General features: G+C 41.1%; 3 protein-coding genes across 4 annotated transcripts; all 3 read right to left on the bottom strand.

The window, feature by feature from the left end:
* Positions 1-1,751: 1,751 nt before the first annotated feature.
* On the bottom strand, positions 1,752-6,351 carry LOC119488511 (cytochrome P450 2J6-like). Its single transcript, XM_037770245.1, has 9 exons — positions 5,831-6,351; positions 5,168-5,333; positions 4,921-5,073; positions 4,681-4,841; positions 3,300-3,476; positions 3,068-3,206; positions 2,593-2,780; positions 2,192-2,333; positions 1,752-2,093 (listed from the first exon to the last, which is right to left on the bottom strand). Exons 1-9 carry the CDS (start codon positions 6,020-6,022, stop codon positions 1,918-1,920), a joined length of 1,494 nt encoding a protein of 497 aa, XP_037626173.1. The 5' UTR covers positions 6,023-6,351; the 3' UTR covers positions 1,752-1,917.
* Positions 6,352-7,145: 794 nt separating this feature from the next.
* Positions 7,146-11,130, bottom strand: LOC119488510 (cytochrome P450 2J6-like). Its single transcript, XM_037770244.1, has 9 exons — positions 10,663-11,130; positions 10,019-10,184; positions 9,772-9,924; positions 9,532-9,692; positions 8,738-8,914; positions 8,508-8,646; positions 8,033-8,220; positions 7,634-7,775; positions 7,146-7,537 (listed from the first exon to the last, which is right to left on the bottom strand). The coding sequence occupies exons 1-9, from the start codon at positions 10,852-10,854 to the stop codon at positions 7,362-7,364; spliced, it is 1,494 nt and encodes a 497-aa protein (XP_037626172.1). The 5' UTR covers positions 10,855-11,130; the 3' UTR covers positions 7,146-7,361.
* An 813-nt stretch (positions 11,131-11,943) lies between these two features.
* On the bottom strand, positions 11,944-23,627 carry LOC119488513 (cytochrome P450 2J2-like). Of its 2 annotated transcripts, none has more exons than XM_037770247.1 (10): positions 23,343-23,627; positions 22,552-22,714; positions 22,086-22,235; positions 21,832-21,992; positions 21,560-21,736; positions 20,121-20,262; positions 19,829-20,016; positions 19,596-19,737; positions 19,237-19,444; positions 11,944-14,138 (listed from the first exon to the last, which is right to left on the bottom strand). In XM_037770247.1, the coding sequence occupies exons 1-9, from the start codon at positions 23,523-23,525 to the stop codon at positions 19,269-19,271; spliced, it is 1,482 nt and encodes a 493-aa protein (XP_037626175.1). In that variant the 5' UTR covers positions 23,526-23,627; the 3' UTR covers positions 11,944-14,138; positions 19,237-19,268. The 2 variants fall into 2 exon arrangements, with proteins under 2 accessions (XP_037626175.1, XP_037626176.1); XM_037770248.1 differs by having other exon boundaries at positions 23,338-23,475.
* Between the last annotated feature and the right edge of the window lie 229 nt (positions 23,628-23,856).

Below are 23,856 nucleotides of genomic sequence, written 5' to 3'. Positions count from 1 at the left end.
AACAAACTTGTACCACTATTACAATATTATCAAAAAATACAACTTTGATTTTGTTGTTTATGTTATGCTTGTTTACTTTATAAGATACTGCAGGTTTAAACTATTTATTCTGACAGCTCATAAAGAAGTCCGACAAACAGGATCATCAACGAGGAGAGACGGGAAATATAAATCCACAACATTTACTTTACTCAAACTGCTTTTTCAGTTACAGCAAAAAAAAAAAAGTGGACTGATCTCCCTCCAGATATTAGAGAAATGCTAAAAAAGTGTCATGTTGTCTCATCAGGAATCTCTGCCCCCGTCAGAAGCTGCTCTTTCCCTCGCCACTCTGCTGCTCTGCAGCCGCTCTGTGAGCGTCACTGACCGGCTCTCCAGCGAGTTACGCCCGCGGGCGATTGTGGAGCTTTTTAACTCCAAAAAGGCAGATAAACACAGGTTCCTGTTAATTTATAATGGACATCTGTGTTGTGATATTTAAACAAACTATCCGTCAACAAGGAAATAAAAGCCTCTTGTCTACGAGGCCGGAGTGAGGTCCAGCAGCTCATAGCGGTCTCTGAGCGTGACTACCCGGCTTGCTGGCAGCGACCCGGGCAGGCGCTCGCTGGCTGTCACAGTATTCTGTGGAGCTTCTAAACTCCGACAACGGTGGAACAAATGTTCGATTCGCCATCTAACTTCGTAAAACTGCCGATATTAATAATCTACACAGTTGATTTCTCGCCTCAAAAACTTTCAGAAGTGAATTTAGTGTTGAAATGGCTACAAAAAAAGTAAAAAACGAGCAGCTTTTGGCTGCTGTTTTTGTACCCGTAGCCTGTACTGTTCCGGCGCTTTGCATTGTGGGATACAGTAGGCGAGATAGACTGGTCTGATGCATACTGGAGAATTTTTCCAAATCAGTACGTCATCCGGGTATTTTTGGCATATTGGAGATTTTGCTTTTGTTCGCATACTGCATACTACATACTACATTTTGGCCAAATCAGTACGTACTACTAGTATAGTATGCGGTTTCGAATACAGCCATTGATGTTGTTGGAGTCTGTGTACATCAGCACTTCCCTTGCCCCGATAACCATGAACTCCTCTGTCAGGCTACTGAAGGGGAGCTGCAGCTTGTTCTTGCTCCCACACTCTTGTAGGCAACATATGGTTTAAGGTTGTTAGTAGAAAATTAGACAATGGTGAAAGTCGATGCAATCTATCTGTAACGTTACGTATGTAATGCTATACGATATGCATTGTTGTCTACTGTCATTCCTGATACTACCACTAAATTCTTCACATAGTGGGTTTGAAGTGTTTATCTGTCAAAGGCTAATTATTCACAGTTTAACGGATATAATAATACCAATAATAATAATACTACTAAAAATAATAAACAAACAATTTACAATAAAATAAACAATAATTTTCAAATGATTTGCTAGTCACTTCCAATGGCTTGTAAGTCACCAGCTATGAATGTATGTTATGTTGTGTTTTTACCAAAGACTTATAATAATACAAAATAATTTATTAGTCATGAACAAATGTGTTGAAATTGTTTGTTATTGACTTCAGTTCATTATTAACTAATGGCTTATGCATGACATAACTGATCGTTACTATAAAAAAAACTAACCAATACAGGCTTGATTGTAATTTTAACGATCATATGTTTATGAAATATTTAAACATTTTGTCAATAATTTTACAAGGACAAAGGGAAGTGTCTTATAAACAGTGTCATTAATACAAACATATTGCGTAAAAACAACTTTATTATGCAGAATTAAATATACAGGCAGAAAGGATAAACAGTGAAAGGTTGAGATTGAAAACTACAGCTTTCTCTCATGAAGTGTTTTGCTTAGCCTTGTTTGTTACATATTGTTTACATGAAAATGGTTCATTGAGATGTTGTATAATTCAGCGAGCCCTGGCGTAAACCTTGAAGGGGTGCGGTACACGTGTAGTTCCAGTAACACCTTCTGTACTCAACTCTACTCCATCAGGAACAGAAAAAGCAAACTTCTGTAGTAGACCGACTAAAAACAGGAACAGCTCCATCTTGGCGAGGCCTTCTCCAAGACACACCCGTTTCCCTGAACAGTCCACAAACACAAATGAAGGGATAAGAGCTCAGGATAAAACATATATTCTGGTTCAGATTACGTTTAAGATTGTGGTGAATGTGGTTTACCTGCAGAGAAAGGCAGGAAAGCTTCTCTCTTCACAAACTTTCCCTCAGCATCTAGGAAGTGTCCAGGGTTGAAGGTGTCTGGAGTCTCCCATTCAGCCTTGTCGAACAGCACAGAGGTTAGGTTGGGCATCAAGGATGTACCCTAAAAAACAAGATCCATAAAATAGTCTGACCCAGCGGATTGCGATTGGTTTTAAAAAATACAAACAAGCCAGAGCGTTTTTCCTCCTGTACCAGAATGATAATGTGTGGAGCCAGATCTTTCTCTACCTCTGGCATAGCATTGTGGAGATGAGTCTGGATATGTGAGACTATACATAACTTTTCTGCAATTCCGATACAACTCTCACATTTTAGAGATAAAGTTGGTAAGACTTAAATTAACTGTGTGCTAAATGCACCTTGGGTATGAAGTAACCGTCCAGTGTTGTATCGTTGGCGGCAATTCTGAGTCCATTTAAGGGAACAATGTTTCCCATCCTTTGGATCTCGTGGATGACGGCATCAGTGTAGGGCAGGTTGGTTCTGTCAGCCATACTGGGCTGTCGGGTCTGTCCTATCACTCGGTCTATCTCTGCCTGGACCTTGTCTAGAAAAACAACAGAATTCAAGGAATTAAGCTTGTAGCAACAGGGTGAGAAAACCTTGATATGAGTGAAATTTGAATGCCTCAGTATGTTTATTTTTGTTACTAAGATGTTAAACATCAGCATGTAAGCATCGTCATTGTGAGGAATTTAGCATGCTGACATTTAGCTGTAAGCAGTACAAGTAAGTATAGCCACACAGAGGCATTAGCATTGCTGAAACTTCTTTTATTCTTGTTTCCTTGCTGTTTCACAGTTAGCTCATTGTAGGTCCAAGCATGTCACTTACCCTGGATATCAGGGTTTTTGATGAGGTAGACCAAAGCCCACAGCAAAGTGGTTGACGTTGTCTCCGTTCCAGCAAGGAACAGATCCAGAGAGCACAGAGCCAAATTGGTCTCATTGAAGCCCAGATCAGACTGTTTGTTCTATTCAGAAATGCAGAGAAGATACAGTAGTGAGTGTCGGGTAGATTGATAGGAAGGGCTACACAGTGTTGTACAGTCTAGTTGTTCACTTACATTCTTCATTTCAATGATGAAAGCGTCAATGTAGTCCCGGGGATCGCTGTGGTCCAGGTCTGTCTTGTGGCTCTTTACCTCCTGACTAATGAAGTCTAGGATGGTGGCGTAGTGGCTGAACATTTTGTTGTGGGGACCTGGCAAGTGCTTCATCACTCCGGGGAATGCCTCATACAGCTACACAGAAGAAAACAGAAGATCACCTTTCATCACCTTTTACATTTTTTATACATCAAATTTGACCACAGACTTGGGCCTCTCAGTCGGCTAAGGAGGATTAACTCCCTCAATCCCACCAGAATGCTGTCTCTCTATGGAGCTATTTTCCTATCTTTATTTAAGGGCCTGGTCTTTCAATTTGAGAGTATGACTCATTGGTTTTTCTTTTATTATAAAAGCTACACCGGCTACTATTACTGGAACCAATGTTTTTATTTTGCCGTTCGCTGACAAGGATGCCGTGAGTCAACCACGTTAGCTCGCTTGTTGACAGCTGCACACGGAGAGCAAGCCATTAGTTTTCTAATGTTGGCTAAAACCGAGATGGTAACTGTCCCTTCTTCTTTATTTATCCATGGTCTGCCCACATTAAGTTATCTACCTCGCTGTAGCTATAATTTAGCCTTGTAGCTCCCTTCCAAGGTTAAATTGAACATATTCATGCTAAAAGCGCTCTATTTTCAGTCTCAGTTAACATTAGCTTGATACACAGTTAAATGGACTGTATGTAACTTTTTACATGTATAAATTGATTTTATGCCAATGTGTGAACAGGTTGTAACCTAACCTAAAAAATAAGACCTTCCGTGAATTTCTGGGTTTCCTCTATCAGCCTGTAGACTGCTTTTAATGTGAAGAACCCGGGCCCGTTTTTCCGGGAAAATCCAATGGATGTGACATCATGTGCAGTTGCGAGTTCAGCTCTGCTACAGGGCTAACAGTGTGTAACCGTGGCTAACGTTCGGTTAGAAATGGAGTCCGCTAACGTCAACAAATGACAAGTCCCCACCACAACTCATACTCCTTCACAAACTCCATGGAAGCACAAAAACACAAAGTTATATATCTAGTGAAGCCTGTCTTACAAAACAGGAATTTGAACAACGTCAGGGGAAACCTATTGTTTTAAAGAAAGGAAGAGAAGTACGAAAGTGGATGAACCCGGTTAAAAGTGTAACCGCTCGTCACGGATGCTCTAGTAAGGCGAACACACCCCAAGGCAGGGATTATTACACTACACCTGGCATTCTATTGGTTGGGGAAATTTGAAAGGGTTATTGCACAAAAAATCCAAGAGTAGAGGAGAAACCTGAGACCAGATATATATCCGAACATATCTGAAGTACTAAACTAAAGAACCAAATGGACATTACTAACTTACCAGACCCCATACACTGCCCTCCAGCCGAATAGCTTCAGACAGATGCTTCAGCATGGTCTGGAAGTTGTGGTCGCCGTAGTCAAACCGCTTCCCCATCACCAGCTGGGAAATGATGTTGGACACAGCATTGTTGAAGAGGCCTGCTGTGTTGAAAGGTTCACCTGGAGAAGAGGGGTCCACTGTTTAGACAATGCTATACTCCTGAAGAGCTGCTGATTATGAGCTTATTTTGTGAACCACCTTTCTCCTTCTCTATCTCCTCCTGCAGGTGTCGGATCTCCCCACAGATGCTCTGCTCCATGGTGCTTTTGCCCAGGCCGAAGGTACGTAAGGTAGACAAAGCAAAGCGTCGCTGTCTCTTCCATGTTTCACCATTGCTCATGAACAAACCACCTACACACAAGCATGTGGAGGAAATAGGGTTAATGTCTCAGGGGAACTAATTCCTGCACAGCATGAGACAAGAGAAAGAGAAAGATTTGTGCACCTGTGTCTCCTGAGTAAAACCTGTCGCCGATTGCACTGTATGGTCGGTCCACAAAGTTGTTGGCTTGTGTCATTATGGCTTCCTTCACCATCTTGTACCCAGACACAAACACCATCTTGTCACTGCCGAGGCGGACGCTGAACACATTCCCATAGACGTCAGCCAGCTGTGGACAATAAATCAAGGAACAAACACTGTTGAACCACAATACTCTACTGCACAAATTTCAGATAGTTTAAAAGCAAAACCTACCAATGCACAATGAGGAATGAATGGGCTACCAGGTGTACCAAGATCAATATTTTCATTTGTATTTACAATTTGAGCACCAGATTTCAGTATCTGTCATTAGTTTCTATATTAAAAAATAGTAATATAAACCCAAATACTCATTTCCTGAAGAGTGTGATCTATTTAAAGTTCCATTTTCTAGGTGAATTAATAAAATCAATTGGGCTTCCAGTTATATATAAGTTATTATTACATGTTATTATTGTCCACATACGCCACTATCCTGATAGGAATTGCACAATAGTGTTTGTGAAAGATCTTAAACTGACTTTAAATTCAATTAAATGAATCAAACTAATCAAGTTTAAATGCATTAGAATGTCTCAATAAAAACACACTTGAAAATTAAAATATGCATGCATTAAACTTTACCTTGGTGAAATAAATGTGTGGATGTTTATTGTCCACACTGAAGAAATTCCCCACAATGGGAAGAGCCAACGGTCCTGGAGGGTAATTTGGTGGATTCCTGTTTTTGAGGAAATCTGCTATTATGATAAAAATGAAAATAAACAGGAATAGCCCCCAGAGGTCAAAATCTGGCAAAAAATTATAAAGCCACATTGTTAAAGAGAGTTAAACCAGGAGCAGGAAGAAGGTCAGAGCTGTTGTGCTGATTTTCTTTCACCCGTGTGAAACACTGTAGTGCTGCACCCTACTGATATTACAGGACAGACAACATCCGTAACCAATAATTCAGAGTCTGCACAAAGGTGTGTTTGACCATTTACTGTGCTTACATAACAAGCTACAGACAGAGCTACTTTTAGTTGGCAAACAAGATCTGTCCTAGTGCAAATGATGAAAGTAATAATAATAAAATATTACTATGCCTGAACATAGTTCAATGACAGCAATAAGGTCCTGAGTTTGAACCCGGCTTAGGCAGCTCTGTGAGGAATTTGCATGTTCTCCCCGTGTAATGTGAGTTTTATCTAGGCTCTCCGGTTTCCTCATGCAGCAGGGTAAATAACAACCGGGGCAGGACTAATCCATTTGGTTGCAAATGGGGGAGTTCAGTCGTGACGCAATTACCACAGGTAGCTTAAACAAAAGGTGCGACAGCAAGGAGCACCCCTGGTGGAGTTGGTTGCGGCTGTTGCCTCATTTGCCTTCCACTTCCTCCCAGTCTTCACTTCAATACCCCTTGAGGAGACTTTGATGTTGTTGGAGTCTGTGTACATCAGCACTTCCCTTGCCCCGATAACCATGAACTCCTCTGTCAGGCTACTGAAGGGGAGCTGCAGCTTGTTCTTGCTCCCACACTCTTGTAGGCAACATATGGTTTAAGGTTGTTAGTAGAAAATTAGACAATGGTGAAAGTTGATGCAATCTATCTGTAACGTTACGTATGTAATGCTATACGATATGCATTGTTGTCTACTGTCATTCCTGATACTAATTTTCAAATGATTTGCTAGTCACTTCCAATGGCTTGTAAGTCACCAGCTATGAATGTATGTTATGTTGTGTTTTTACCAAAGACTTATAATAATACAAAATAATTTATTAGTCATGAACAAATGTGTTGAAATGGTTTGTTATTGACTTCAGTTCATTATTAACTAATGGCTTATGCATGACATAACCGATCGTTACTATAAAAAAAACTAACCAATACAGGCTTGATTGTAATTTTAACGATCATATGTTTATGAAATATTTAAACATTTTGTCAATAATTTTACAAGGACAAAGGGAAGTGTCTTATAAAAAGTGCCATTAATACAAAAATATTGTGTAAAAACAACTTTATTATGCAGAATTAAATATACAGGCAGAAAGGATAAACAGTGAAAGGGTTGAGATTGAAAACTACAGCTTTCTCTCATGAAGTGTTTTGCTTAGCCTTGTTTGTAACATATTGTTTACATGAAAATGGTTCATTGAGATGTTGTATAATTCAGCGAGCCCTGGCATAAACCTTGAAGGGGTGCGGTACACGTGTAGTTCCAGTAACACCTTCTGTACTCAACTCTACTCCATCAGGAACAGAAAAAGCAAACTTCTGTAGTAGACCGACTAAAAACAGGAACAGCTCCATCTTGGCGAGACCTTCTCCAAGACACACCCGTTTCCCTGAAGTCCACAAACACAAATGAAGGGATAAAAGCTCAGGATAAAACATATATTCTGGTTCAGGTTATGGTTAAGATTGTGGTGAATGTGGTTTACCTGCAGAGAAAGGCAGGAAAGCTTCTCTCTTCACAAACTTTCCCTCAGCATCTAGGAAGTGTCCAGGGTTGAAGGTGTCTGGAGTCTCCCATTCAGCCTTGTCGAACAGCACAGAGGTTAGGTTGGGCATCAAAGATGTACCCTAAAAAACAAGATCCATAAAATAGTCTGACCCAGCGGATTGCGATTGGTTTTAAAAAATACAAACAAGCCAGAGCGTTTTTCTTCCTGTACCAGAATGATAATGTGTGGAGCCAGATCTTTCTCTACCTCTGGCATAGCATTGTGGAGATGAGTCTGGATATGTGAGACTATACATAACTTTTTCTGCAATTCCGATACAACTCTCACATTTTAGAGATAATGTTAAGACTTAAATTAACTATGTGCTAAATGCACCTTGGGTATGAAGTATCCGCCCAGTGTTGTATCGTTGGCGGCAATTCTGAGTCCATTTAAGGGAACAATGTTTCCCATCCTCTGGATCTCGTGGATGACAGCATCAGTGTAGGGCAGGTTGGTTCTGTCAGCCATACTGGGCTGTCGGGTCTGTCCGATCACTCCGTCTATCTCTGCCTGGACCTTGTCTAGAAAAACAACAGAATTCAAGGAATTAAGCTTGTAGCAACAGGGTGAGAAAACCTTGATACAAGTGAAATTTGAATGCCTCAGTATGTTTATTTTTGTTACTAAGATGTTAAACATCAGCATGTAAGCATCGTCATTGTGAGAAATTTAGCATGCTGACATTTAGCTGTAAGCAGTACAAGTAAGTACAGCCTCACAGAGGCATTAGCATTGCTGAAACTTCTTTTATTCTTGTTTCCTTGCTGTTTCACAGTTAGCTCATTGTAGGTCCAAGCATGTCACTTACGCTGGATATCAGGGTTTTTGATGAGGTAAACCAAAGCCCACAGCAGAGTGGTTGACGTTGTCTCCGTTCCAGCCAGGAACAGATCCAGAGAGCACAGAGCCAAATTGGTCTCATTGAAGCCCAGATCAGACTGTTTGTTCTATTCAGAAATGCAGAGAAGATACAGTAGTGTGTCAGGTAGATTGACAGGAAGGGCTACACAGTGTCGTACAGTGCAGTTGTTCACTTACATTCTCCATTTCAATGATGAAAGCATCAATGTAGTCCCGGGGATCGCTGTGGTCCAGGTCCGTCTTGTGGCTCTTTACCTCCTGACTAATGAAGTCTAGGATGTCGTTGTAGTGGCTGAAAATTTTGTTTTGGGGACCTGGCAAGTGCTTCATCACTCCGGGGAATGCCTCATACAGCTACTCAGAAGAAAACAGAAGATCACCTTTCATCACCTTTTACATTTTTTACGTCAAAGTTGACCACAGACTTGGGCCTCTCAGTCGGCTAAGGAGGAGTAACTCCCCCAATTCCCCAAATCCAATGGATATGACGTCATGCGCACTTGTGAGTTCAGCTCTGCTACAGGGCTAACAGTGTGTAACCGTAGCTAACGTTCGGTTAGAAATGGAGTCCGCTAACGCCAACAAAAGACAAGTCTCCACCACAACTCATACTCCTTCACAAACTCCACGGAAGCACAAAAACACAAAGTTATATTTAGTGAAGCCTGTCGTTCAAAACAGGAATTTGAACAACGTCAGGGGAAACGTAGTGTTGTAAAGAAAGGAAGAGAAGTACGAAAGTGGATGAACCCGGCTAAAAGTGTAACCACCCATCACGGATGCTCTAATAAGGCGGACACACCCCAAGACAGGGATCATTACACTACAACTGGCATTCTATTGGTTGGGGGAATTTTGACATGGTTATTGCACAAAAAATCCAAGAGCAGAGGAGAAATCTGAGAGCAGATATATATCCGAACATATCTGAGGTACTAAACTAAAGAACCAAATGGATATTACTAACTTACCAGACCCCATACACTGCCCTCCAGCCGAATAGCTTCAGACAGATACTTCAGCATTGTCTGGAAGTTGTGGTCGCCGTAGTCAAATCGCTTCCCCATCACCAGCTGGGAAATGATGTTGGACACAGCATTGTTGAAGAGACCTGCTGGGTTGAAAGGTTCACCTGGAGAAGAGGGGTCCACTGTTTAGACAATGCTATACTCCTGAAGAGCTGCTGATTATGAGCTTATTTTGTGAACCACCTTTCTCCTTCTCTATCTCCTCCTGCAGGTGTCGGATCTCCTCACAGATGCTCTGCTCCATGGTGCTTTTGCCCAAGCCGAAGGTACGTAAGGTAGACAAAGCAAAGCGTCGCTGTCTCTTCCATGTTTCACCATTGCTCGAGAACAAACCATCTAGACACAAACATGTGGAGGAAATAGGGTTAATGTCTCAGGGGAACTAATTCCTGCACAGCATGAGACAAGAGAAAGAGAAAGATTTGTGCACCTGTGTCTCCTGAGTAAAACCTGTCGTTGATTGCACTGTATGGTCGGTCCACAAAGTTGTTGGCTTGTGTCATTATGGCTTCCTTCACCATCTTATACCCAGACACAAACACCATCTTATCTCTGCCGAGGCGGACGCTGAACACATTCCCATAGACATCAGCCAGCTGTGGACCAAACACTGTTGAACCATAATACTCTACTGCACATTTTCAAATAGTTTAAAAGCAAAACCTACCAATGCACAATGAGGAACGAATGGGCTACCAGGTGTATCAAGATCAGTATTTTCCTTTATATTTACAATTTGACCACCAGATTTCAGTATCTGCCATTAGTTTCTATATAAAAAAAAATAGTAATTTAAACCCAAATATTAATTTCCTGAAAAGTGTGAACTATTTAAAATTACATTCAAGGTGAATTAATAAAAATAATTGGTCTTTCAGTTATATAAAAGTTATACATGTTATTATTGTCCACATACGCCACTATCCTGATAGGAATTGCACAATAGTGTTTGTGAAAGATCTTAAACTGACTTTAAATTCAATTAAATGAATCAAACTAATCAAGTTTAAATGCATTAGAATGTCTCAATAAAAACACACTTGAAAATGAAAATATGCATGCATTAAACTTTACCTTGGTGAAATAAATGTGTGGATGTTTACTGTCCACACTGAAGAAATTCCCCACAATGGGAAGAGCCAATGGTCCTGGAGGGTAATTCGGTGGATTCCTGTTTTTGAGGAAATCTGCTATTATGATAAAAATAAAAATAAACAGGAATAGCCCCCAGAGGTCAAAATCTAGCAAAAAATTATAAAGCCACATTGTTAAAGAGAGTTAAACCAGGAGCAGGACAAAGGTCAGAGCTGTGGTGCTGATTTTCTTTCACCCGTTTGAAACAACTTCAGTAATCAGTAATACAGAGTCTGCACAAAGGTGTGTTTGACCATGTACTATGCTTACATAACAAGCAACAGACAAAGCTGCTTTTAGGTAGCAAACATGATCTGTCCTAGTGCTGATGAAAGTAATAATAATAAAATATTACTATGCCTGAACATAGTTTAATGACAGCAAGAGGGTTCTGAATTTGAACCCGGCTTGGGCCCTTCTGTGAGGAATTTCCATGTTCTCCCCGTGTTAGCATGAGTTTTATCAAGGCTCTCCGGTTTCCTCCCACAGTGGGTTGGGTTACTTGTTGACTGTAAGCAGGCGTGACTGTGAGCGTGAATGGTTGTCTGTCTCTATGTGTCAGCCCTGTAAAAGTCTGGAGACCTGTCCAGGGTGTACCCCGCCTTCGACCAATGCTCCAGGCCCCCTGCGACCCTGAATAGGATAAGTGGTTACAGATAATGGATGGATGGATAGTTATATGATGGCAATCCTTCATGAGCAACAACAATATCAGCTCAGCAATATGATAACACACACTAAATGATCCCCCACTGTCTTTCAGTAACTTACTGAGATTGTTCATGTTAACAGAGTCCAGCCAACATCACAAAGTGCAGTGGGAATAAAGGTCATCTAACTGATCCATTTTGCAGTTGCATGTAAATGAGAAATGGGTTCCAGTACACAACTGAAGAGTCTGTAGTCTGTTATATCTTTTACAAAACAGCTAAGAGTTCTAGCATCATGGTCATTGGGCAGAAAAAGTTAACTGTGCGTTCAGATAAAGGCCTGATTTTCAAATGTTATTCACATGGAATCACTTCATGTTTGTCAAAGATTCTTCAAAAGTAAGAAATATTGAGGATCATTATACAATTTCCAATACTTTGCAAACAGTATGGTTGTGTTTTTGCATTTTTGAAGTTTACAGCCACTACCTCCATGTGCTCGCCTTTTCAACAAAAGCCTGACTTCTCTAAATTGTCATTAATCAATTTATGCAAAAGGCCAACTCTGGAATACAACTAAAATCATTTATTGATTTAAGAACAGAATAAAACGTCCTTAATACTGTACAATTGCAGTACATGTTAAAAAAAAATCTATGAAAACAACCTAGGCATGGCTTTAGACGAAGATACAGGGTCATGTATGTGCAACAGAATACATTTTTCATAACAAAATCAATATATAAGACATCATGAGACCAATATGAATCTCTTGTTGCTCCATACTGATAAATGATACAGTCAGTATTAACTCATTAAATTATGCAACACTTAATGGATCAACAGTTTATGAATGTCATATATACAGTATATGATAATCATCTCATCAAATTATATGAGATCCAGTAGATAAAAGCTTGTCAGACCAGTGATAGATCAATACCGTATCAGTACAAGTAGAACAGTAGTTTTTATGCCTCCGTGGCCGGAGGCATTATGTTTTCGGGTCGTCCGTTCGTTCTCGTGAACGTGATATCTCAGGAACACTGGAAATTTCATTACACCAGGCACAAACACACCTTGCACTCGAGGATGAACTGATTAGATTTTGGTGGTCAAAGGTCACTGTGACCTCACGTGTGACCCATCCTCGTGAACACGATATCTCAGGAACGCCTGGAGGGCATTTCTTCATCACATTTTTGGGGTCAGGTGCTCAATCCAATAAAAGGGGACCCCTCTCATAATTGTTTAAAAAAAATATAAAGTTACATAGAGTGGCACATATATTTTACTTGCAAATTTTATGTATTTCAATACCCATGCAGTCATGCAGATGTTTAATACTCGACAGCTGGTAGACGCGATTGATACAAGTAAACATGACGACACATTGGGGCTTAGCCTGAACATCTGTAGGGATGTCCGGGGGATCCTCACCCTGGCTTTTTTCGATAAACAAGCTCTATTCCCGAGTTAGTTTAGAGACAGGTATTCACACACATTATGAGCTTCACATTGACCTACATTCAAAATTATTTTCTGGCCTACACACAAAACGGTCAGGGTTAAGCATAGACTGTATATATAGCTATATTATATATATTTATGTAAAAATCGATGGGGTCAAGCCCTGACAAAATGACCTAGCAACACCGATGCCCATATCATTTTTTTGAAGCTTCTATTGAGGTTTTCGAATAAAAATATGGAACATATTATTTTGTTATTGTGGTTATATAAATGTAATTTATGATGCTGTTAGATTGCTTCTAGACCGCCCCATTAATGTGTCAAATGTCCCAATTGTGTGCGGCAAGCAGGAGAGAAAAATGTTTTGATCGCAGGGAAAATGTTGTTTTTGAAAGGCTAAATGCCAACAAATATGGATTGAAGCAGAATATTTCATTAGATAAAAACATGTTGTGACTTTGGGAAATGATTAGATCTATCTTTTTTCAATGCGTTTTGACTCATAGACTTCGGACTGAGACAATTACAGAGATGAGGAATGAGTGCTGCAGTGCTCGCTGTGAGAGAGAACGCAAAGTTTCTGTAAGTTATTTATAATAATAATTCAACATTATGAATGACGCTGTGAACTATTCAGCCCTAGTACACGTGGCGAGAGAGGAGAGGGAGAGGGCAGGAGCTTGAGCACCACCTGGGGTCTATCTGTGCACGTGCCTGGCCACAAACACCCACGTGGACTCAAGGATGAACTGATTAGATTTTGGTGGTCAAAGGTCAAGGTCACTATTACTTTACGTCCGTCCCATTCTCATGAACGTGATATCTCAGGAACGCCTTGAGGGAATTTCTTCAAATTTGGCTCAAACGTCCACTTGGACTCAAAGATGAACTGATTAGAATTTGGTGGTCACTGTGATCTCACGAAACACGTATAAATGTCTGATAGGATAAAATGAAAAAATGACATTTTGGACGGACATGGATGTAAACTGCAACTTGACTGGTTGATTAGTTTGTTTAAACATCTTAATTCTAAGTGAGAATGTAATACTACCACAGCAGACTTTGCAAAGTGTATTTTAAATGTAACATCAGTTGCGAGCTGTTATTTCTGATTTTGTACTCTCACACAGTTGTGTGAAAATCCCTCTTTGGGAAGATCATGGGAGTGCTGGTGCTTTAATTATCTGTAAGAACCAAATCAAAGGCAACTGGTCTCACTGTTATGGCCTTGAAACCATAAGCAAGTCCAGGTTGTCTCAGAGAGAACGTGGAGACCGTTAAAGATTTGTGCTAATGCAAGGCAAGGCAAGGCAGCTTTATTTGTATAGCACATTTCAACAACAGGGCAATTCAAAGTGCTTTACAGAAACATTCAAGAACATTGCGACAAAATGCAAAAGAACATTAAGAAATAATTAAAACAGTTATAAAAACATAAAAACATTAAAACATTAAAGATTAGAAAATAAAAACAAGCTAAAAATAAAAGCTAGGATAGAAGCTAAAATTGCATAAAACTCAAAAGAGTAAAAGTTATAGTGCAGTGTCAGATCATTATCTGGTTTAATGAAAGGCACCCGCAAACAGGAAAGTTTTAAGCTTTGTTTTAAAAGAAGTGAGAGTTGGAGCGGTCCTGCAGGTTTCTGGGAGCTTGTTCCAGATATTTGGTGCATAAAAACTGAATGCTGCTTCTGCATGTTTAGTTCTGACTCTGGGGACACTAAGCAGACCTGATCCAGATGACCTGAGAGGTCTGGATGGTTCATAACACAGCAGAAGATCAGAAATGTATTTTGGCCCTATACCATTTAGTGCTTTGTAAACCAGCAGCAGTATTTTTAAATCAATTCTCTGAGAGACAGGCAGCCAGTGTAGAGACCTCAGAACTGGACTGATGTGATCCCCTTTCTTGGTCTTAGTGAGGACTCTAGCAGCAGCGTTCTGAATCAGCTGCAGCTGTCTGATCGATTTTTTAGGAAGACCGGTAAAGACGCCGTTACAGTAATCAAGTCGGCTGAAGATAAATGCATGGACTAGTTTTTCCAAATCCTGCTGAGACATCAGTCCTCTAATTCTTATATTCTTCAGGTAATAGAAGGCTGTCTTTGTAATTGTCTTAATATGGCTGTTAAAGCTCAGGTCTGAGTCCATGACTACACCAAGGTTTCTGGCTTGGTCCGAGCTTTTTAACATCACAGATTGTAGGTGAGCACTAACCTTTAATCTTTCTTTTTTGGCTCCAAAAACTACGACCTCAGTTTTGTCTTTGTTCAGCTGAAGAAAATTCTGGCACATCCAATTATTGACTTGTTCAATGCACTCACTCAGTGCTTGTATTGGACTGTAGTCTCCTGGTGATAGAGTTATGTAAATTTGTGTGTCGTCTGCATAGTTATGGTAATTTATTTTGTTGTTCTCAAAAATCTGACCCAGTGGGAGCATGTAGATGTTAAACAAAAGAGGCCCCAAGATGGAGCCTTGGGGAACTCCGCATGTGATTTTGTTCAGCTCAGATTTGCAATTACCTATAGACACAAAGAAGTCCCTGTCTTCTAGGTAGGATTTAAACCAGCTGAGTGCTATGCCAGAAATACCCACCCAGTTTTCCAGTCGGTCTAGTAATATATTATGGTCAACCGTGTCGAATGCAGCACTGAGATCCAGTAAAACTAAAACCGTAGTTCTACCACTGTCTGTGTTCAAGCGGATGTCATTGAAGACCTTAACAAGAGCAGTCTCAGTGCTGTGGTTTCGTCGAAAACCTGACTGGAAGACATCAAAAGAGTTGTTTAGTGCCAGAAAGCTATTTCATTTTTGAAAAACTGTTTTTTCAATTATTTTAGACAGGAAAGGAAGATTTGATATTGGTCTGTAATTATTTACTACTGATGAGTCCAGATTGTTCTTTTTGAGGAGTGGTTTGATGACAGCAGTTTTCAGGGCCTGTGGGAAGACTCCTGAAACAAGAGATGCATTAACAATCTGTAAAAGCTCTGAGACCATACAATCTGATACTTTTTTGAAAAGGCCTGTTGGCAGAATGTCAAGGCAGCATGAGGAGGATTTTAGATGTTGTATGATTTCCTCCAGGTATGTCTGATTTATTGGATAAAACTGTGTCATGGTATTTGCGCCAGGTTTAAGTGGACGCAGGGGAAACAAACATCCTGTACCTGCTATGGAGGAAGTGACTGCTTGTCTGATTTTGTGAATTTTTTCTGTGAAAAAGGATGCAAATTCATTGCAGGCCCTGGTGGATAAAAGTTCAGAGGCTACTGACACAGGAGGGTTTGTTAGCCTGTCGACAGTAGCAAACAGGGCACGTGCATTGTTATTGTTTTTGGTGATGATGTCAGAGAAGAAGGACCGCCTTGCATTTTTCAGTTCTGAATTATAAATGCAAAGTCTCTCTTTATAGATGTCATAATGAACTTGTAGATTTGTTTTCCGCCACTGGCGTTCAGCTTTTCGACACTCTCTTTTTCCATTTCTTACCAACATGGTATTTCTCCATGGAGATTTTTTCTTACCAGAGACAATCTTCACCGTTTTGGGTGCAATGGTATCAATAACATTTGTCATTTTAGAATTGAAATTATCTACAAGCTCATTGACAGAGGTCCAGGGGAGGGTGGGTGTGGAAGAGAAAGCCTGAACAAATTGATCACTGGTATTTTCAGTGATATACCTTTTTGTGATTACCTCTGTCTTATCATTTCTGTGCACAGGAAGAGTACTCTCAAAGAATACACATGAATGATCAGACAGAGCAACATCCATCACTACAACCTTGGAAATGTTCAAGCCCTTTGATATGATTAAGTCCAAAGTGTGTCCCCTATTGTGTGTGGGCTCTGTCACATGCTGACTCATTCCATAGTTATCAAGAACCTGACACAGTTCTTTGGCCCCTCTGTCCTGTTGGTTGTCAACATGGATGTTAAAATCACCAACAATGACTACACAGTCAAAGTCAACACAAATTACAGACAGCAGTTCAGTAAAATCATCAAAAAAGTTTGCACAGTATTTAGGTGGCCTGTAGATATTGAGAAACAAAGCTCGAGAAGAGGAGTTCAGCTGAAGAGCGACATATTCAAAAGAAGCAAAATGTCCATAAGATATCTGTTTGCATTGGAGAGAATCATTAAACAATATGGCAACTCCACCTCCTTTCTTATGCATTCTAGCTTCACTCATAAAACTAAAGTTGGGAGGAGTTGACTCGATAAGAACAGCTGCACTGTTATTTTGGTGTAACCAAGTTTCAGTTAAAAACATAAAATCAAGCTTGTGCTCAATAATAAAATCATTGATTAAAAAACTTTTTCCTGCCAAAGACCTGACGTTTAACAGGGCTAGCTTTAATGTGCTAGAAGCATTATTATTATTTTTTGGGACATGGTTTGGCTGCCAAGGAATCAATGCTAAATTTGATAAATTAGCACAATCAGTAAAAATCTTCCTGTTTCTTTGCAGATTCACCATTCTTTTTCTACTACTTATTAGAACTGAGATAGAAGAAGCTCTCATCACACAGGGCCCCAGCTTATCCTGGAAACAGTCACGTGTATCATTAGCCTTGAAGCCTGGACCCAGCACATATCAATCTGTGCTTGCAACATTTTGTAAAGGAACATCCTTTAGACAGAGGCTGATTCCATTGTGGAGGGGATGGAGGTGGTGGGTGTCGTGCTTGTGGAGATAGTGCCAAAGTTGTTCGAGGTCGACCTCGTGGGGGGATCATGGGAGAGAAAATGGGTGTAGGGCGGGGAGTAAGTTTAGTTCCAGCATTGACCAGCTCCTTCATGTGGTCAGTGAACTCCAAGAGGGGGGAGGAGGGAGAAAGGGTGATAAGCGAGGATGAGGACGCCTCCTCTTGTCTCTGCTGTATCCCAGGGCTGGCTTGTGGTGGGGGGTGAAATGATTCTCCTTGAGGTCCCCTGGCACATTGTGTTGTGTCTTCCTCCAGTGGTGATTCCTCTTGTCTCGCGTCCTTGGCAGAGGGAACAGATGAATGACGCAGGAAGTAGAATAGGTTGGAGTTGAACAATTTTACTCCTGACTTGTTTAGGCACAGTCCATCTGCCTTGAAGAGATGTCTGCGGTCCCAAAAAAAGTTAAAATTGTCAATAAAATGCACTGAGTGGGATTTGCATGCTGTTGAAAGCCATGTGTTCAGTCCCAGCAACCTGCTGAATCTCTCGACTCCTCTTCTGATTGGCGGCAGGGGTCCACTGATAAACAGCATTCACAGAGCTGACCGTGTTTAGCAGACCAGTAAAGTCCCGTTTCAGCACTTCAGACTGTTGCTTCACAACATCATTCGACCCAATGTGCAATACCACATTTTTCACATTTGGGTGTGCAGTCACAATATCCAGGATTCTTTCTGCCAGATCAGAGACCATATCTTTGGGAAAACAGAGTACTTTGATGTCTTTACTCCACATGCTTTTCACATCTTTAACAGCAGCATCACCCACAATCAGAGTTTGAGTTTGAGGCCCAGTTGTTAGCTTTCCCTGTAGCCTTTTACCTCCAGAGTTGCTTTTGGTTCTTACCCTGCTGTGTGAAGAGTTGAGATTATCCAGGGCATCAGATCGAGATCCAGGGTCCTGCAACAGTGGAGCAAATCTGTTCTCCAGTTGCAAACTTCTTTGTTGGGGAGGTTTGTTACTCATCCTTCCTTTCACAGTTGTCCACGGTTGGACCTTACTTTGTACAGGGGTTGATGAGGCACTATGCTCGGATGCTAATGCAGGCCAGCCGGTCGCATCATATATCTGAGGGTGCTGGGTTCTGCCTGTAAGTTTTCCTCCCATTTCCCAGGGACATGATTTACGCTTTGGCTTTGCACCAAGAGCGTTCCAGGGAGGACTACTAGTCGATTTATTGCCCTCTTGATTCTTGGTGGTCTTGTTGGTGCTAATTAGCTTTCTATTAGCCTGTTCCAGTTCACTGTTTTGAATCAGTGGTAGAGTGGTTTCATTCCCACATAGTCCATTCACCTCCGCATTCACTTCGAGCCGGATAATCTTTGTTTCCAGCACTGCTATCTTCTGTAGAAGTTTGTAGTAGTCATCCGTGGAGAAGGGAGGCATCTTGCTGCTGATTAGCTTTAGCCAAGCACCTCGCTCCCGTTCACTATAGTACAGGCTTGTGCTGCTGATAGGCCACGCTCACAAAGTAAAACAGTTTTTAAAATAGTGGTAGCCTTCAGTTTCTTTCATAAATTAAACTCCCAGTGATTTGTAAGTATCCAGGACCCGTTTTCCAAAAATTTAGTAGCGAAAGATAAGCATAGCAATGATAAAAAGAAAGCAAAGCGAAGAGCAACTCAGCGAAGCGTCTGCACAGGAGGAAGAGCAGGAGACACTAGCCGTGCCAAATGCAGGGATGAGAAGAGGCTGAAGCCATTCAACGAGGCACAGCTAGCATCCTGAACTCCTTGGGGGAATGGGTGAAGCCCAGCACACCATCCAAGCCGGGCGCTTCTCCAGGAACAGGAGAGAAGGTGAAGTGTTGGAGGAGAGATGTAAAGAGAATGAACAGCTCCATTCTGGCCAGGTGCTCCCCTAAACACACACGTTTACCTGTGGGAGAAACGGTCGGTCTTCAGGTTACTAGACTCCTAAAACCACATCTTACTATCATGAACTACTGCATGTTGGTGGCATGGTGTTGGTGGTAGCAATCTCTGTGAGCTAAATAGTATCACTGAAAGTTGAGGAATATTGTTCAAACCTGCTGAAAACGGTAAGAAGGCCTCTCTTCTGCGAAACTGGCCCTCTGAATCCAAGAAATGCTCCGGATTGAAGATATCTGGAGTCACCCACTCATTCTTATCAAACAGCACTGATGCAAGACTTGTAGTTATAACTGTGCCCTGGAATAATAGGCATGAGGTTATCAGCTGTGTATAAATAATTTACAGCTTGTCATTCATATCTGGGTGAGTCTGGTAAATAGTCCTTTACCTTGGGTATTAAGTATCCTCCCAGTGTAGTATCTTTACTGGCCATTTTGGGGAATCCCAAGGGAACAATGTTTCCCATCCTTTGAGTCTCATGGATGACAGCGTCGGTGAAAGGCATGTTGGGTCTGTCGGCCATTGTGGGCAGACGAGACTGTCCGATCACTCGGTCTATCTCTGCCTGGACTTTCTCTAAGTGAGGAAGCAGAGTCATTGGACATTATACACTTGAAATAGCACAAAACCAAGTGTAATCTTCATGAGAATATGCTCAATGTGATTAATAAGATACTAACCCCGTATCTCTGGGTAGTGCATCATGTATAGGAGGGCCCAGCGTAAAGTGGTGGCAGCTGATTCTGTACCAGCCTCAATCAGGTCGAGGGTGCAAACCAGCAGGGTTTCAATGTTGAAGCCAGCCTGGGGATCCTCCTTTTTCTGTCAACGCCATCATACATTGGGCTGTGCTGTCATAACCAAGTTTATACATTATTATACCCCCGCGACAACATAGTCGGATCTAGTTGTGTCTTTTGGGGTTAGAAGTCCAGGGTGCTCAAAATTTTGGTAAATTTTGGCCAAAAACTGTGATTTCTTTTCAACTTCATTTTCATTTCCGGAGTAAAACTCAAAAACTATTTCACTTAGTAACTTTAAATTTGGTATGATGGTTGACAGTGTGGTCTATTTTTGCCTTTTGGGGGTTAGAAGTCCAGGGGGCCCATTAGTTAATTAGTTATTGCTCATTAATTCCATTAGTTCCTACTTTAGTAGGGGTCAAGCAGTAAGCGGGGGTATGTGCCTTGTTAACATTTTACTGTAATCATTTACTGGATATTGGACTTTCTGTCAGACAAATTTAACCATTTACTTTCCCAGTAAATCATTAAGAGCTCACATAAACGACACCATCTCAGCATGACTTATTGAACACGACTGGGACGCCTCATGACATCCCGACAGAAAGTCTAGCATGTGTGATTTTTTTTTTTTGCTCTCCACGACGTGTTCCGTCATGGCCGTGAATTTGACCATCTGAGCACAGACAGAAGCACATGGCTACTAATTATGCAGAACGATGTCATCGGACCTTCCCAGCGCAACTGCTGCCAGACCTCGCAGTAGGATAATCAATCTAGGTTGTGTCGGAGTAAAAAACTCCACCGCCGCTGCGTCTTTGAATTTATGACTCTCAATCGTCTAATCTGACATAGTGACCATCGTAACCGTCAAAAATATTGTGTAGTCTGATCCTGGCATAAGACTTGTTATAATAGGAAAAGCACAGGTGTTACTAATAATGTTAATGATTATTTAAAGGAGCCGTATGTAGGATTTAGTGGCATCTAGCGGTAAGGTTGCAGACTGCAACCAACTGAATACCCCTCACCCCTAGCATTCCAAATGTGTTGGAGAGAACTACGGTGGCCTTCAGGTAACGTAAAAAAGTGAAAGGCTCTCTCAAGAGCCAGTGTTTGTGTTTGGCTACTGTAGAAATATGGCGCTGCAACATGGCGGACTCTGTGAAAGAGGACCCCCATCACTTACATTGAATTATAAAGAGATTTATAAAGAAATCTGTTAATGGCTGGCATGAATGGGAGGAATGATTGCAAAAGCAAAAACACGTTCATATGGCCACCTGCCGATTGTTTTAAGACAAACGTGAAAAACTGCAAACCTATCCTCTGCCAGGATTCCAGGGAGCTTTACTAAATATGTGTAAATATCTTACCTTTTCCATCTCTGCCAGGTATACATCGATATAATCACGGGGGTCATCTGGGTTCCACTCCTCCTGGTGCTTCTCTACTTCCTTTTTCAGGAAAGTCATGATCTCCTTGTAGTTGGCGTGGACAGTCTGGTGAGGTCCTGGCAGGTACTTCAGCAAGCCAGGGAAGGCATCATACAGCTGTTGATGGGACAAACTCTCAGATCAAATTATGGACCAACAGCACAGTTTGTTGTGTGATCACAACAGGACAGTTGAGGCAGATCAGGAAATACCTGAGTCTGAGCAGAACCGGCGAGCACAACGGCCTCATTGTCCAACTCCAGAAACTTGCGAAAGCTTTGATCGCTGTATTCAAAGCGATGTCCGAAGAGCACGGACGAGATGATGTTACCCACTGCATTCGTTATGATGTAGTGGGGGTTGAATGGTCTTCCTGGGAATATGTTGAGTTCAATTTAACTGATGATAAATCATAGGATAAAGGAGAATCATAGGATGTGAACTTAGAGAATTAATCGCTACTTGCCTTGTTCCTCTTTGAAAGCTTCACAGAGGAAGTTGCTTTCAATTTCGATGTATTTTTCCAGTGACTTCTGGCCCTCTCCAAAGTAACGCAGGTGAATGTTGGCAAACTTCCTCTGCTTCTTCCACAGGTAACCGTTGCTGAAAGCTATGCCTGTGGGAACATTACATCATAATTAGCAATTTACTGTCTGTACAGGTTTTAGGAGTCCATCACTTCCTATTGTCACTCCCTAATCTGGTGCTGTGGTGAATTTGATGTATCCTTGCAGGGAGGGATGAAGTGTAGACGCTGAAATATTAACACCATTCTGCATTGACCAGATACTCTACTTTGTTCCTTGTGAGTTGGCTGACTGAGCCATGATTTTTGCTTCAGCATAGCATAAAGAGGTGTGGTTTTACCCTGGAGAAAGACATTTGCGGTACCCTACAGTCAGGTTCTCATTCACTCGTTCAAGTATACTCACCAATCCCCTTGAAGATAACATGGAAGAGAGGGACAATCGGTCGATCAACAAAGCTGTCCAGCTGGTTAACAAGAGCCTCTTTGACCATCTTGTAGCCTGAAACAAACACCATCCTCTCGCTGCCTCTCCTCAAGCTGAACACTGGACCGTACTCCTGAGCAAGCTGCATTTAAAAACACAAATTACTTTTCAATGGACATAACTTTTCGAGGATGTCAAGATCTTTGATTGCTGTCATTTGCTGTCATGCTGGCAGGTACTTCACAACTTTAAGCCCCTGGTCCGATTTGGTGTTTCAACTGGTGTGATCCCATCGCAACATGGTCTCTAGTTTTATTGCTAATGATTTATGCATTTAGAGTGGAAATCCACAAATACAATATTTGTTGGTATTCGGAACATAATTGGTTCTGAATGGGTTAAGTTCTGATTGTCAAAATCTTTTTATACAGTTACAGCTGATAACATGACTGACAGCGTAATTGCGGAAGCATAGCGCCCTACCATGACATGGTGCATTATTTTGTTTACCCTCTGTAGCCTATAAAGTAGCAGAAAATAAAATTAAGTTTTGGTGAAAATACATGAATATGCATTGAAATCAAATTGTCAGTTGATGAGAAAACACTTCTGAGTTGCAATCTCATGGTGTTGTTGTGTATTTATTGTTATTCCTTGTGCTCATCATGTTGACAAGGCTACTTTCTGTAAGCCAAATTGCCCCTGGGATATTAAAGATCGACCCTTCTTTACTCTACTCTTAGAAAATAAAGTGGTAGTGTTCACCTCACCTTCTCCATTGTTTTGAAGTCAACTCCTGTGAAGACATTTCCTAGAAAAGGCACAGCCCAGGGTCCAGGTGGAAAGCTGTGTGGCCTCCAGTTTCTGACCACATCTATCAGGAGTAACACTACAAAACTCAACAACAGCCAGCCAGTGAAGTCCATACACTCAAAAAGTGCTTGAAAAATCATGATAAATATGTTTCAAAAGGTCCTCTGTAAAATCAGTTAGCTCCCGTCAACAGGATGGTGTTGCGTCTCATGTTATCTGGATGAAGAATGGAGGAGGCTGGGGGAAAAAAAGCCTCAACATGGAAATGTTACATAACACTAGTGGCCTCTCGACCTCTGAAATGAAAAACAAGGCTGGAGCTTGAACTCTTCCAGCTGGTTGTTGTATGAATGTGCACTGTGTGTTGGACACAACAAGTCTTCCTAATCATTGGATTTTAATAAAAAGTAAGTTAATGGTAAAGTAAGGTTAAAAAAAAAAAAAAAAATTAAAAAAGGCATATTTAAATAC

Source organism: Sebastes umbrosus, chromosome 5, assembly GCF_015220745.1.
Source record: "Sebastes umbrosus isolate fSebUmb1 chromosome 5, fSebUmb1.pri, whole genome shotgun sequence".
Taxonomy (NCBI): Eukaryota; Metazoa; Chordata; class Actinopteri; order Perciformes; family Sebastidae; genus Sebastes; species Sebastes umbrosus.
Note: the sequence above shows the minus strand (reverse complement) of the source record. Positions and strands in the feature narration are given on the sequence as shown.

Coding starts and splice junctions, on each gene's coding strand:
- LOC119488511 (XM_037770245.1), bottom strand. CDS start 6,022: ATGTGGCTTTATAATTTTTTGCCAGATTTTGACCTCTGGGGGCTATTC. Junction 3,477..4,680: donor AGGGCAGTGTATGGGGTCTG/GTAAGTTAGTAA, acceptor TCTTCTGTGTAG/CTGTATGAGGCATTCCCCGG. Junction 2,334..2,592: donor ACGGTTACTTCATACCCAAG/GTGCATTTAGCA, acceptor CTTGTTTTTTAG/GGTACATCCTTGATGCCCAA.
- LOC119488513 (XM_037770247.1), bottom strand. CDS start 23,525: ATGATTTTTCAAGCACTTTTTGAGTGTATGGACTTCACTGGCTGGCTG. Junction 22,236..22,551: donor TGTTATCTTCAAGGGGATTG/GTGAGTATACTT, acceptor ATGTTCCCACAG/GCATAGCTTTCAGCAACGGT. Junction 20,017..20,120: donor GCACTACCCAGAGATACGGG/GTTAGTATCTTA, acceptor TTCCTCACTTAG/AGAAAGTCCAGGCAGAGATA.
- LOC119488510 (XM_037770244.1), bottom strand. CDS start 10,854: ATGTGGCTTTATAATTTTTTGCTAGATTTTGACCTCTGGGGGCTATTC. Junction 7,776..8,032: donor GCGGATACTTCATACCCAAG/GTGCATTTAGCA, acceptor CTTGTTTTTTAG/GGTACATCTTTGATGCCCAA. Junction 7,538..7,633: donor TTTCCTGCCTTTCTCTGCAG/GTAAACCACATT, acceptor TGTGGACTTCAG/GGAAACGGGTGTGTCTTGGA.